The following is a 15152-nucleotide window of genomic DNA, read 5'->3' on the forward strand; positions in this document are numbered from 1 at the left end:
CTCCCTCTTCTGTTGTAATTCCCCCTGTGAAGGAACAAAACAGGCTTTTAATTTTGCATATAATTTGGTTTTAGTATTATGCTGTGACATGCACACCACACCCTTCAAAAGCTGGCTTTAAAGTGGGTTATTGAAGGTAGGGTTTTGTTTTGCTTTGGTATTGTTCGTAAATGGTGGCAGGTGGGATTTGCTTACCTGCCAAAACATGGAATGTAAATAAGAATCTTTGGGTGATACTGCAGAATCTTCTTTAGATATGTAAGAAGTCACTGTAGACACAATTGCTCCAACTTTGAACCCAGTCCACTGAATGTTGAAACAAGTTGCACAAGAACACCCTTCCATTCTTGGGTAAGCCTATTTGTTTTAACTATGTTTGCAGAAGGAAATGATATTCAACTGCTGTGCCTTTTCTTTTCCTGAGCCATGGGATCCCCATACCAGCTTTCAACAAAATCACAGAGCTAAAGTTTGAGCAAAATTGAAGAACCAGGGCACCTCATCTTAACCATCAGCTCTAGCCAAAAAGCTTCCAAAGGAAGAGGTGTTGGCTACCCTCCCATTAACCTGGAGTTACAAGTTCTTGACAGGGGCAGAGGGGGGGGGATCTTTCTGGAGAGAATTTCAGAAAGGAAAGAGTCACAAAGCAGATTGTTTGTGGTGAGGACATCATTTTGGCTGGAGGTGGAGTGGGGGGATTATTGCAGGTTAGTTAAAACCTAATTATGGGCAGTCTAATATTTTTAAATCTGATTAAATAACATTTTGATTTAAATTTTGCAAAATCAACAGATGGTTGAGAGGTGGGAGCAATTTTACTTCTTAGTGAGTGAGTGGGTATAATCCTGCCTCCACCTTTTGCCTTACACCTCAACAAATAAAGAGGCTGTAAACTGACTTTTTGGGGGGGAGTGAAAGCAGAAAATTCAGTGAAGGGGCCTAGATATCGTTGGGTACCAGTGGCTACAATCCCGGTACTCTATCTTGTGCCTTGCGAAGATGAATGCCAACATCTAGAATTTTGTCCAGAAACATTCTAGTGGAGGAAATGGCACCTTTTCAGTGTGGCATAGAATCATGGGTAGGATATTTTCAGCACCAAGGCCAGGATTAAAGATGTGAAGGCCCAGGGGGAAAAAAACTTATAAATTTCGGGGGGAAACGGGCTTTTCTGAGCATTGTTTTTATTAGTTTTTCTAGCTTTAGATTATGAAATATTTTCTTTTAGATGAAACCACGGGAGATTTTTTTTTTTTAATCCTCTCTAGAATCTTCTGTAAGATTTAATTCCTTAGTAAAATTATTCAGTTCCTCCCTTTTAGGATCAGACTGCCTGGTGGCCGATGCGTCACAACTTTTATAGGGGTAACACATAGTTATTGTAAGGGATCCAAAACGCACCAATCCTTACATTACAGTATGAAATCTACAACCAATCAAATACAGGGGCCAATTAAATACAAGGTATATATTTCACATTATCCAATCCAGTATAGTCTGATGCAACGTTTTATTTATGCTCGAAAGGGTGTAGGCCTAACATGTGCAATTCCTTATCGCTTCTAAACCTTCAGTTTCAACTGGGTGAGGTCTTAAGGGTGTACGCTGGCAAGCATCTTACTTTTCTGCAAAGTCATGGAACATAAGTGTTTTCAGTTTACTCAGTTATCATCCCTCTCTGTCTTGGCCTTCATAAAGGTCAAGCTCACAGTCTATTCTTTCTGTCCCTTACCTGCTTATGAGAACAGGTTTAGGCTCACATTCTAATTTCCACCACAGTATATTTTACTGATAGACATTTATGCTCAGTTTCCTATCATGTGAGTAGCGTCACCCTTACAGTAAATGTGCAGATTGGCTTTTGTTCTTTAGAGTCCAGTGTTCTCATGCTGTAGCAGACATCTAATTTGTGAAGAGCGCCCCCCAAAAGAAGAAGTATTGCTTATTTTTTTCAATTTTACCCCAAATCTCCATTTTTTTTCTGGGGGAAAAATGGGATTCTCCCCCCCCCCCCCCCGGGCCTTAACATTTCCAGACGTTTTACATCTCTAGCCAGGTTCCCAAAAAACTAAAGGACTAAGCCATGTGGTCAGTGAGGTATTGGACATATATTGCTAAAACTGCAATGACACCCTACACAACGACGGGAGGGGGGATTTAAATTGTGAGATGGGGGGACAGTTGGTTGGTTTGTAATTCAAGGGTGAATAAAATGTAGGGCTGTGCACGGACCACCTCCCCGCTCCCGATCCGCAAATTGCGGATTGGGCCCACTCCGCCCCGCCTTGATCCGCCTAGGGTCCGCTCCGCTCCGGAGCTCCGGCTCCGAATCGGAGCTCCGCAGCGGTGGGGGGCGGCACCAGGTAAGGTCCCCCTCCCTCCTCACCCTTACCTGCTTCCGGCCCGGCCCGCCGCCAGCTTCACTAGAGCCCACGGCTCAACCAGGAACTGTAGGCCCCACTTGCAGCCTACACTTCCGGGTTGAGCCGCGGGCTCTAGTGAAGCCGGCGACAGGCCGCGACGGACGCAGGTAAGACCCCCCCTCCCCCTTGCCCCCTTACCTGGCTCTGCCACCGTCACTGCATGGGTGGCGGCGGCAGCAGCTGGGCCAAGTAAACCCTCCCCCCCTTTACCTTTTTTGCAGAGCTCCGGATTGAGGCGAAGGATCCGCCTTCATCTCGATCCGCTCCGCTGCAGAGCACAGCCCTAGTAAAATGCACCCTGGACATATTCAAGCTGTAGGACATGCCTAAATCGGGCCTCTGCATCCCAAGTCACTCCCCTGTCTTTTTTAAAGTTCTCTTGGAACTGCTTCATTATTGCTTTGACTGGTCCTCATTGCCTTGAGCATTTTTAATGAATGGGAAGTCTCCACACCACACACAGACACACCAGCTGAATTGTCATTCACATGAGGGGAGGGAGATCTGCTGATGTGAATGATTTCTTCATTCTTCAGAAAATAATGATGCAAAATGAAAGTCACAATCATGATTCATTTTGAATTCCAGGTAGATTTCCCCCAGACTGGGACTAGTGGGAAAAGCTATGCAAATAGTTGAAGCTGTGTGTGAGAACACAATGCATCATGTTCAACTGAACCACTTAAAAGGAACTGTATGTTTGGGAGGGTTTTTTTTAGGCTTTTGCAGTGGTAACAGAAAGGTGAACTTAGTCTATATCGTGCGAAGTATCGACACTGGGTGGAGATGCAGTGTGGCTTTGACTCTGTCTTCAGTTCATGATTTATTTGTTTTTTTAAAAAAAAGTATGGTGAAGTGATTGTTTAAGCGCCCAGTCTCTGCCATCCTCCTCTTGCCTATTCGCACCTCCAAGAAAAACGCTCTCAAAGATTTTATCACTCTAGCCGCTAGCACCAGCACACTGCAATGAAATGTATGAGTTATCAGGCTACTAGGCATGACATGGTGAATCCGCAATAATATTTCAGTGAGAAGAGCTCCTGTTCAGGGTGCCAGCAAGCCATGCTGTCTTTCAGGGCTCTCCAATCCATTCGTCACCCTCCCCCATCAGCAGTTTTCTGTCCCATGTCCACCACCACTACCCCCAAAGAAAACACGGTCAGCATTCCATGGCATCTGAGCATGCTTAGTTCTCGTTGGGCTACTTTTAGGAACCTGAGTACCGTCTCCAGGTTGTTAAGTGCCCCTGGACAAGACTCCCTCAATGGGGGGCCCTCCTTCAGTGAGTCTACCTTCTCACCACCATTGTTGCTCTCCATTCTGGTTCTCCTCATTGCTCCTTCTGGCTTTCTTGACAGACAGACAGTGAACCAGCATGCAGTGGCATCTCCTGCTTTTCCTTCTCACTTCCACTGTTGTCTGGGCCACAGCAAGAGGCAAATGAACAAGCAGGTTGCAGTGGTCAAGAGGAGGAGCAACTCCGAGGGGCTCTTGTCAGTGGGCCCTTGCTGGGGTGTGGCCCCTTGGCAACCGCCCAACCAAGCTTACCTTTGACGCTGGCCCTGAGGGTCACATCCCCTTGTATTCTAATGTTGTCTCCAGGTTCAGAGGCGATATGCCATACACTTACAGGAGAGGAACAGTGGAAGAGAGTTCTTGCCATCATATCCTTCTGTGGGCTCCCAGGGGCAACTGCTGGGCCACTGTGGGAAATTGGATGCTGGACCTAATTCACCTTAGGTACCACTCTTACATTCTTGTAAAGCTTACATAAGGCTTATCAGAAAGTAAGAGCAGCACTGCTGCATAATACAGACCTATCAGGACTGGGTGAGAGAGATGGAGTTCAAGCCGGGGATGTGAAGAAAGTGACATCCCAAGAAGCTGTGATTAGAATTCTGTGTGTGTGGAAGATTGAATTGTGAACCCTAAATACCCTCCCTGAAGTTGCAATGTTCCTACCATGTTCCAGTCTTGCAGGTCTTCCAACCCTCCCAGAAGGAGGTAAACCCTGAGTAGTGACTCACACAGAGATACAATGGGCATCCTGCTCTGAGGGTGGATATTTCTGTTACATCCCTGCATCGAGGGCGAGTGGGTCATTCTGTCGCGCCCAGTTCCAAGATGCTGTAAAATTGCCATTCTGTGTTGGAATGTTGATTCGGAAGGAAACAAGCCCAGAGTAGTAATTCATGCCCACAACCTCCTCCATGGGTGGACGTTTGCCCTCATAACAGCCTTTAATTGTTTAATTTCTCACATTGCACAATGGTGCCCCGGTGCATCATTTGGAAATTACAGGTGTAACCTGAGCAAGTTGACGGGGGAAAGAGGAAATAGAAGAAATGGGTGGCAGATGAATTGCTGAAAAGCACGCATAACAGCATCTCTATCTTTGGGGCCTCAGTATGCCATCATCTGAGAGTAATTTGGCACAGTGGCCTTCAGCCTTCCCAGTTGTGGGAATGCTGTGGACGTAATATATCCTGACTTCAGCAAAGCTTTTGACAGAGTACCACATGCCATTCTTATCAGCAAACTAGCTAAAAGTGGGCTAGATAGAACAACTATTAGGTGGATCCACAGTTGGCTGCAGAATCGGACTCAAAGAGTGCTTATCAATGGTACCTTCTCAAATGGGCGGGGAGGTAAGGAGCGGGGCATGGCAGGGCTCAGTCCTGGGCCCACTGCTCCTCAACATTTTTATTAATTACTTGGATGAAGAGGTGCAGGGAATGCTTATCAAGTTTTCAGATGACAGACAATAGGGTGGGATAGCTTATACCCTTGAAGACAGCAATGGACTTCAAAGTAACCTTGATTGGCTGGAGCGCTAGGCTGAAAACAACAGAATGCAATTTAATAGGGATCAATGCCAAGTTCTACACCTAGGAAAAAGAAACCAAATGCACAGTTACAAGATGGAGGGATACTTGACTCAACAGTACTACAAGCGAGAAGGATCTTGGAATTGTTGTAGATCACAAGCTGAATATGAGCCAACAGTGTGATGTGGCTGCAAAAAAAGCAAATGCTATTTTGGGTTGCATTAATAGAAGTATAGCTACCAAAACATGTGAGGTACTAGTTCCCCTCTATTCGGCACTGGTTAGGCCTCATCTTTTGTATCACGTCCAGTTTTGGGCGCCACACTTCAAGAAGGACGCAGACAAGCTGGAAGGGTTTCAGAGGAGTGCAACGAGGATGATCAGGGGTCGGAAAACAAAGCCCTATGAGGAGAGACTGAAAGAACTGGGCATGTTTAGCCTGGAGAAGAGAAGACTGAGGGGAGACATGATAGCACTCTTCAAATACTTGAAATGTTGTCACACATAGGAGAGCCAGTATCTCTTCTTGATCATCCCAGAGTGCAGGACATGGAATAATGGACTCAGATTACAGGAAGCCAGATTCCGGCTGGACATCAGGAAAAACTTCCTGACGGTTAGAGCAGTACGACAATGGAACCAGTTACCTAGGGAGGTTGTGGGCTCTCCCACACTAGAGGCATTCAAGAGGCAGCTGGACAGCCATCTGTCAGGGATGCTTTAAGTGGATTCTTGGACTGAGCAGGGGGTTGGACTCAATGGCCTTATAGGCCCCTTCCAACTCTACTATTCTATGATCAACAGCCTGCCATTAGTGCCAAGCTACAATAAAAGGTCCACATTACATTTCTTGTCTTTATATCTTGACTTATCGAGACTTGTCTTCTGGTTTATCCTGTCCTCCGGACAGCAGTGGGAGGCGGGGAGAGAGCGAGCCGATAACCCAAAGCCTTAAAGGATGTCTTTTTCCATACCAGGAAGGAAACCTAAGTAAAAAATAGAAATACGCTGAACAGTCATGCGGTCCCTGCTGGTTTATCTTGTCCCTCCCAGTTTCTAACCTTGCACTTCCTCTTCTGTTGCAAGGATGGTTTAATTAAAAAAAGGGGGGATATAGCAATTGAATATAAGGTTCAATCCACAGAAGAAGCTGATCATGTGTAAGGTTTTCCTCGGACTCTCTCTTTTTAACTAAAGCAGATGGAAGATGGAACTATAGAAGATGGAATTCAGGGGAGGGGGCGCATCACCTTTGCCAGTTTTCCACCTCGAAATCAACCCTCAGTTGCACTTAGGGAGAGGAAAGACTTACTTCATGGAGCCAAAAGCAAGTGCTGTCAGGGGAAGGGTGCTGCTGCTGCTCTTGCAGTGAATGTTCAGTTTACTGCAAGTCATGGAAACAGAAAGCAATGAAATTCTGGAATGGACTTGTAGGAACCTTCCCTAAAACTCTTACAGTAAAGACCATGCAGCAACCTTCCCCAACACTGTGTTGGACTGCAACTCTCATCATGCCTGCTGGGAATGATGAGAGTTACAGTCCAACTGATCTGAAGGGCACCGGGTTGGGGAAGTCTGAGATGTGTGGGGAGTGGAAGGGGGGAACCGCACATAAACTTTTGATTTTGTGCAACACTGACTCATGAGCTAGAATGAGCTTTGCCAAGCGAGTCCCGGTGCAAACATGACTAGTGACATAAGTTTAAATGTGGCTTTGCCTCATGTTCACAGCAGAGCAGGGTTGGGGCATATAATGTGGTGGTGGTGCCCTCCCAACCAAGCCATCAAGTGACACAAATTTAGGGTGGCATGGTTGTAACTGTGCACAGACGACACACAGAGCAGTGTATAAATCTTGTAAATAAATAACTAAAACTGCAGCAGATTCCCAAAACCTTCCTGTGTCTCACCCTTATGTGCTTCGCAAGAATCCCATAAATGTGTGTTTGCTTTCCACACCAAACACTGCTACAAGGAGGAAGTACAATTCCCAGGTGGATTGCATCACTAATTTGTACAAATTATTGAGCATTTACCTTGACATGCATTCTAACCTTACGTTATCAGAAATTGGTTGCTTGTAAATTAAAGACTGTGAAGATTTGCAAATGTTTACGGTTCCTTTCTCTCTCTTTCCCTGCAGTCATGGTCTACAAAGGTTCTTCTCGTGTCGAGGAATTGCAATTGCTGTGGATTACTTTTGGAAACGGGGCCACAGAAGGATCACTGTGTTTGTCCCGCAGTGGCGAACAAGGAGAGATTCTAACATCACAGGTAAGGGACGGAATGGGATTGTGTTCCCTTTCTAACAATTCGCTTCTACAGGCTTGCATCCGTGTTTTTAAGATGGCATACCTAGGAATTTAATAAACCAGTTCCATTGATCACGTGTTATATATAATAAGCTACATTTTCCCAACATCCCCTCATGCTCAAAGCATGCTTGAGAAATTGGACCATGGGCACCGTTATGCAAATTAAGGCAATGGAACTGTACTATTTTAGTGAGTAGAGCCAAGGTCCTGCTATTCATTCAGCATCTGAGCCTCATTACCACCGACACCACACTGTAACGTGGGGATAGCTATACTAAGAGGGCCTTTGTCAAAACTACTGAATGGGAAGCACTTTGAACACTTAGGCCTTAGCCAGACCTAAGGTTTATCCGGGGATCGTCCCAGAGTCATCCCTGTTCATGTAAATGACACACAGGATATCCCTGGAGCAGGCAGGGACGACCCCGGGATGATCCTGGGATAAACCTTAGGTCTAGCTAAGGCCTCAGATGCATTTAAGTGCAATCCTATGCATGTTTAGAAAGGATGGGGGAACCTACAACTCCCAGAATTTCCCAGACAGCCATACATAGGATTGTTCCCTTAATATAATTTTACTTATCATTAATCTGTTTGGTAATCTTATTTATTATTTATTTATTTATTTATCATACTTATACCCCGCTCCTCAGCCAAAAAAGGCTCTCGGAGCGGCTTACACTTGGCAAAAAAAGACAGTCCCTGCCCTCAGGCTTACAGTCTAATAAAGACATGACACACAAGGAAAAGGAGTCAAGGAGGGAGGGAGGGAGGGGAGAGAAAGAGAGAGAGAGAGAGAGAGTCCAAGAGGAGCAGGCCCCGATGTTACTTCTGCCTGCTCCTGTCCCCTCGGTCCTTCTTCTTCCCCACAGGGCCAAGATGGCAGTTTGCCCTGTGGGGGGGGGGGGGGGAAGAGTCCAGCAGGAGCAGGCCCCGATGTTACTTCTGCCTGCTCCTGTCCCCTCGGTCCTTCTTCTTCCCCACAGGGCCAAGATGGCAGTTTGCCCTGTGGGGGGGGGGGGGGAAGAGTCCAGCAGGAGCAGGCCCCGATGTTACTTCTGCCTGCTCCTGTCCCCTCAGTCCTTCTTCTTCCCCACAGGGCCAAGATGGCAGTTTGCCCTGTGGGGGGGGGGAAGTCCAGCAGGAGCAGGCCCCGATGTTACTTCTGCCTGCTATCTTCCACCAAAATAAAATCTTGCACAAAAAAACTTTATTCTTCCCCCCCCTAACTTCGCTCTATCTTTTTTACTCTTCATTATAATAGAACAACACTTCTTAACCCAGCTCCAGGATGTTGGTATTTTGGCCCTCACACCTGCAAGAGTTGTATGTGGAGCCAGGATTGCATCTCATGACGACAGGTAAGGAGAGGCTTTGCTCTGGATTGGCATTTCTGTGACTCTTGGTTCTTCTAGAGTGAGTTATATATTGAGAGGGGAAACTGGATATTCAGCTGTCTAAACCATTGTCTTGTGTGTTGGAAGATGCCATTAGAATAGCATGTCTTAGGGAAATGTGTTTCATCTAATGTCCAGTTTCACACATACAAATCATGAAATGATGAACATGCATGTGGGAATAAGCTTTTGCAGATTTTTTTTTTAAATGTATTCCTTTCAAGCCTCCTTTTGGCCATACTGACTCCCAGGACAGTTTTACAATGAAAAAAAAATCATTACTATTTGTAATTGAAACAAATCAAGTCTTTTAAAGAAAATAAGTCTACAAATTAATAGACAAGAAGTCTAAATAGTAGCAATAAATGGGCAATCAAACAGAATTAGCTAAAAAGGAAGCAAAAATAAGTTGCCTTAATCTCATCACTGAAGGCCCAGTGAAAAGAGTAAGGTATTTTTACCTCCCTTCAAAAAAGAGAAGCTGAGTGCTTAGTGTTCTCCTCCCAGCCCAGAAACATGCAGCTTTTCCATCAGGTTGTCTCCACTGCGAGTCATGAAGATCTTGGTCTACACATACAGTAGAATGATCTGATAGAATGAATCATGCTACTTCAAACATTAGAACATAAGAAGACCCCTGATGCTGGATCAGATCAAGGGTCCATCTAGTCCAGCACTCTGTTCACACAGTGGCCAACCAGCCATCGGCCAGGGATGAACACACAGGACATGGTGCAACAGCACCCTCCCACCCATGTTCCCCAGCAACTGGTGCACACAGGCTTACTGCCTCGAATACAGCCATTGATAGCCTTTGCCTCCAGGAATTTATCCAACCCCCTTTTAAAGCCATCCAAATTGGTGGCCATCACTACATCTTGCGGTAGTAAATTCCATGCACTTTGCTATCCCAGTTGGTGGTCATCCCTACATCTTGTGGTAGTGAATTTCATAATTTAACTATGTGCTGTGTGAAGAAGTCCTTCCTTATATTTGTCCTGAATCTCCCACCAATCATGTTCATGGGATGACCCCATGTTCTAGTATTTTGAGAGAGGGAGAACAGATCATAGCAGATCGTGTTCTTTTTAAGCTGCCTTCCCTATTAAAAAAAAAACCCTTTAAAAACTATTTTGGGTAGACTCCTTCGCATTACTTCCCAAACCTCTTTTAACATATGCAACTGGATGTGTGGTTCTTTTGGATCTTGGCCTAGTTGGCTACTGCCAGCTGCTTGGGTCTAAGCATGTCCTTCTGCACAACACAGTCGACTGCAATGTACCGTAGCTAATAGAGCAGTCCCTTCAAGAGCCCCCTGGATTCCCTCCTCCTCTTCCTCACCTGCTTGCTCACCTGCCTCTTGCTCTGGCCCAGGCAATAGCAGTGATGAGAAGGAGGAGCCATAGATGCCACTGCCTGTCTTCTCATTGGCTCTCTGCCTGTCACGCAAGCAAATGGCAACCATGATGAGGATGAGTAAGAGCAGGTAGTGACAGTGGCGGTGAGAGGGTAGACTCACTCAGGGCGGGGGCTCATGGGTGGGCATCTTGCCAAAGCGCCTTCCAAAGTCTGGAGCCAGCGTTGTGTAGCTCTTTGGCTGACGTGTTACCCAGAAGCTGCATCTCGAATAGGCTTCAGTTAGAATGTATTCAGGGAAAGAAGGCTGATTCGCTTAACAAATGTTGTTGTAGGTTTTTGCTACATCTCGCTGAGAAAACTGGAGGAGTTATCGTTACCAATGATAACCTCAGGGAGTTTGTTGACGAATCCACATCCTGGCGAGAGATTATTCAAAGGAGGTAATTGCGAGTTTTTTGGGTTACAACATTTGCAAGCCCTTGCGATGAATTAAATTATTTTTGCTTGAAGCAGCTTCTCCATTTGGGCTGGTTCTCTTGGTTTGTTTCTTGCAATTCCTTATTGAGATCTAAAACCTTCTCTTGTTTCCAGGTCTCTCTTTAAATGGGGAGGGGAGGGGCAGGGGTGGGCAGTTGGTTTTCCAAGTAACTCTCTACCATGGCTGAAACTTCAATTCCCAGGGAGCAACAGCACTGGCACGCAGGTAGCAACAAGCTGAGAAGTTTGTTAATTATTGAACCGATTCCGATTTGAGCCAAGGGGAGTTTGTCCATCGCTAAGTCCAAAGGATCTCAGAAGTGGACTGCTGTTGACTCGTGGTTTTGATGCTGTCCCCTCTACCTTGAAGTCCCTGTTTCAGGCCTCTGAGATAGAACAGTAAATTGCACGTTCCCATTGTTAAATGGAAATATTTCATTCCGATAGACATGGAAGAAGTGATTGAGAAATTATCAAATTCCAAAACTGAAGTGCGAATTGAACCTCAGCCAGGATTGAAACTCTGGTGAATTCTGTAAGGCTAGATTACATTCATGGGGTTTGTGGTGCCTGCGTGCACTGACACACACACACACACACACACACCATAGCTCAGTGGCTGTATTATGTTGCATGCAGAAAATCCGAGGTCCAATCCCCGGCATTTCCTGTTAAAAGGATTTTCTGTAAGTTGCTGGGAAAGATCACTACCCAGGATCCCTGGAGAACGGCTGCTGCTTAGAGTAGACAATGCTGAGCTAGATAGTACAGTGTTTGGACTAGGTCAATACTGCACCAATATGTCCATGATGCCTTCTCAGGGATGACTAGTAGAACTAGGCAAAAAGAACACCATTTTTTGCAGTTTAAAAATGAGTTACTTCTATGTATAAATCTGAAAGCATTTCTTGCTAATACTATCCCCCCTTTTTTCCCCCCTTTCTTTTTGCTCTTCTAGGCTGCTCCCATACACATTCGCTGGAGACATCTTCATGGTTCCTGATGATCCTATGGGACGTAACGGTCCGGGATTAGAACGTTTTCTTCAGGAGGAAGCCAATTTTAGGTAGAGTGCTCAATGGGACTTACAAAGCACTATCTTGCTTTAAAAATCACAACAACAATAACAACAACAACAACAGGAAGATTGATTTCATTTTCATTTATTTCATTACCTTTCTGTACCACCCCATAGCTGAAGCTGTCTGGGCAGTTCACAAAAAATTAAATGCCCCAGCTGAAGCACACAAGCCCTTTGCAAGACTGAAAAGTTATGAGCCATAGAAACACACGACAGTAGGTGGCAAGAAGGATTTGCAGGAGGATTTATCTCTTGTTGCCCACAGCTGGCTCATCGTGGCAACGCTGAGTGTGTTTGTAACGTTGGGTCATAACAATGAGACAGACATCTCCGTAACATCCTTTGAGGTTAGATTGTGGTGTCTTCTGCATCCATGTGGTGGGTCACGTGGCGTCCTGGGACATGGCAGCAGCTGGATCTGTGATGCAGATTCATAAAGAGCTGCCCCTTGATAAGACACATGTTGGAAGATCAGCTGCTCGTAGGCTCTGTCACTTGTTTGTTTTGCCCATTGGAGAGGCATGGCTCTTTGCCCTTGTGCTATTTGAAAGAGGCAAGATACAAACAACTTAAATAATATACCAAATCCATAAATAAAGAAAGATCTGACCCTGAAACATCTGTGTAAATTTTTAGGGCATTTCACGGGAAGAAAATTCCATCGTTGTTTAGGTGAATTTGCAAAACTCCAGTGGTCCATTAAACACTGCAGAATATTTGAATAATGGTTAAGTGTGTGCCTCTTGTGTGCCTCATCGCTATCCGAGTGATAGCATAGCAAGATTTCTTTGTTTTAAATAACTGAAATTTTGGAAAGCGATAACTTGACATGTCAGGTCCACTAAAAAGCAACAACAACAACATGAAAACAAAATAAATTATTGCCTTGCCTAGTCTCTAAAGGGAAAACAAATTCCACTTGATTAGCAAGACACTGAATTTGAACCGTAAGTTGACAATAGCAATGTAATACTTAGCATTCTGTTGCTTTTGAGGGTTCAAAAATTCTACCTCTGTGTTTTCAGTTAAATTAATTGATTTGAACAGACAGATATTTAATTTTAAATACACAAATATTCTAGTGTTTCCCATATGGAGGAGAAATACAAAGGAGGGTTACCTTGGGGTCAAGATATGAAGAGAGGTAGGATAGAAGTGAAAGAAATAAACTGCAGCTTTCTTCGCTGCCAAGACTTTAATTCTCTTTCCAGCCCACCCACCTCTGCCCCCAGAAATTAATGATGTTCTGATGGGATGTAATTGTAAATGCAGTTCCCCTGGTTTGAGGCCCTGTTACTATGCGGCAGGGTCTTGCTATTTACTGTTTTACTCTGTACAGCACCATGTACATTGATGGTGCTATATAAATAAATAATAATAATAAGAAGAACAGAGTTGCATTGTGACACAGTGATTTGATTAAACTTTTAAAAAGTTTTATTAGCTTGCTTATATTAAATGATCGTGAAATGCAAAGGTGCTAAATTGAAAATGGAATAAATGAAATTACGATAAGGTTGAAATCCAAGCAAGATTACAAAAGCTAGGTGGCTATTTATAAAGACTGAATATGGGCCCGCTCCATGCAAGGGATTTCAAAGCATCTGATTTTAGCGCCCATCGAAATGTGGAAGATTGTCGCTCTCTTGCTTTCGTAGTGAACCATTGGAAAGCTCTTACCCTGGATGTTGTGTCTTTGTCCTCCAGAGGTGTTCCACCCCAGTACGGCCTTGCAAGTGGCGGTCTTCCTCCGTTTGGGACGTCGCATTTCCTGATGCAACCTGAGAGTAGCGGACAGTCGCCAAAGAGCCCATTACCTGGACTTGTTCCTGCCCTGTCTATGTTTCCACCAGCACCCATGGCTAACTCAGCTCTCCCCCCGCATCCAAGATCTGCTACTGAAACAATCCATTTGAGAGAAGCCTTGAAAAAAATATTCCCTACCTCTGAGCAGAGAGAGAAGATTGAGGAAATACTTGCCCAGCACCCCCACATGAGAGACATGAACGCTCTGTCTGCTATGGTACTTGATTTGGTTTGATGAACGAAACAAGCAAACAAAAACTTTGGATTTTGCCATTTGGGTTGTCAGGGTGAAGATGCCGATGAGCTGAAGTCAAGCCATCTGTGAATAGTCAAAACTTAATTCTTTTGTATATAAAAAAAATGTGAATATTCAAAGGATTTGCAGATAGCTTTTTTTAATTCATTTAACTTATGTTGCTTTTACCAATTTGTATTGATGCATTCTCTTGAAAGAAAGAAAGTCTTTATTTCTGATTGTCTTGAAATTGTTTATAAAAGCTGCCACAACTTATTTGTGGGGAAAAACAAGATCTGAGAGCAGATTTACTCAAGTGGAATTCATACTTGCAGGTTATCTGAAAATTACTTGACTGTGAATGGGCTTTGTTTATGATCTTGGTTTCTCATTGTTGGGTAAAAATGCCTGATATAATGAGAGGAGGCGATTGGACACTGAGGAAATGATGACTGTTTACTCTATGGGAACAGTGAGGAAATGATGACCGTTTACTCTATGGGAACAGTAAAGCCTCTAGAAGCTTGGTGCATTTTGCCTTCAAGAGGACCACTGTCCTGGTGGTAGAATTTGCCAGCCTCCAGGACCACAGGTACACATTGGTTCCGATTCAGTATGCTAGCTTTTATTATGTTCTGCGCTGTTCCTTGGAAGAAACATTGGGCAGTATCCAAGTTAACACTTAGCGCTAACATATATTATGATGCACTAGACACAGGGGTGGGCAACCTGTGGCCCTCCAGGTGTTTTGGCCTAGAACTCCAAGAGGCCCTAGCTAACGTAGCCAGTGGTAAGGGATCATGGGAGTTGTAGGCTAAAACATCTAGAATGCTACAAGTTGCCCACCCCCATGTTAGAGTAAGAAACTTCTGGCACGATGGGTTTTCTGAACCTATTGCACTAGCTAACACTTGCTGCTGCTCTAGAGTTCGCTTACGTTTGCGCAACATAATTTATGTTAGCGCTAGTGTCGACTTGGATACTGCCCATTTATTCCCAACTATTTGACTGGTCAATAAAAGCTGCTGTTTTATGGAACACCCAGCTTACATTAGCATAGCAGTTGTAGAGTATCGGTTCCTTTATGAAGCTCTGAAAATGGATGTGCAGTCCTTCCTGCAACCACTTGCCCTGTAGGGCTGGTGATCACTGAACATTGATTTGAGCACTCAGGGTCTCACGCAAGCCCGTTTCTCCTTAATCTGGGAATGCGTATCAGCGGGCTCACAGC

At 44.7% G+C, this 15152-nt stretch overlaps 1 protein-coding gene across 2 annotated transcripts in view; it reads left to right on the top strand.

Moving 5' to 3' along the window:
• Positions 1 to 14216, top strand: part of N4BP1 (NEDD4 binding protein 1) — a 35031-nt gene extending 20815 nt beyond the window's left edge. Inside the window, exons 3-7 of one of the 2 annotated variants that reach the window (XM_063141071.1) lie at positions 7395 to 7525; positions 8831 to 8927; positions 10655 to 10762; positions 11758 to 11865; positions 13588 to 14216. In XM_063141071.1, the coding sequence (XP_062997141.1) occupies positions 7395 to 7525; positions 8831 to 8927; positions 10655 to 10762; positions 11758 to 11865; positions 13588 to 13921 (778 nt within the window). In that variant the 3' untranslated portion in view covers positions 13922 to 14216. The remainder of the gene's footprint in view (positions 1 to 7394; positions 7526 to 8830; positions 8928 to 10654; positions 10763 to 11757; positions 11866 to 13587) is intronic. The other variant, XM_063141072.1, reaches the window with a different exon arrangement.
• The last annotated feature ends 936 nt before the right edge of the window (positions 14217 to 15152 follow it).

This window comes from Elgaria multicarinata, chromosome 14 (assembly GCF_023053635.1).
Source record: "Elgaria multicarinata webbii isolate HBS135686 ecotype San Diego chromosome 14, rElgMul1.1.pri, whole genome shotgun sequence".
In the NCBI taxonomy this organism is placed as follows: Eukaryota; Metazoa; Chordata; class Lepidosauria; order Squamata; family Anguidae; genus Elgaria; species Elgaria multicarinata.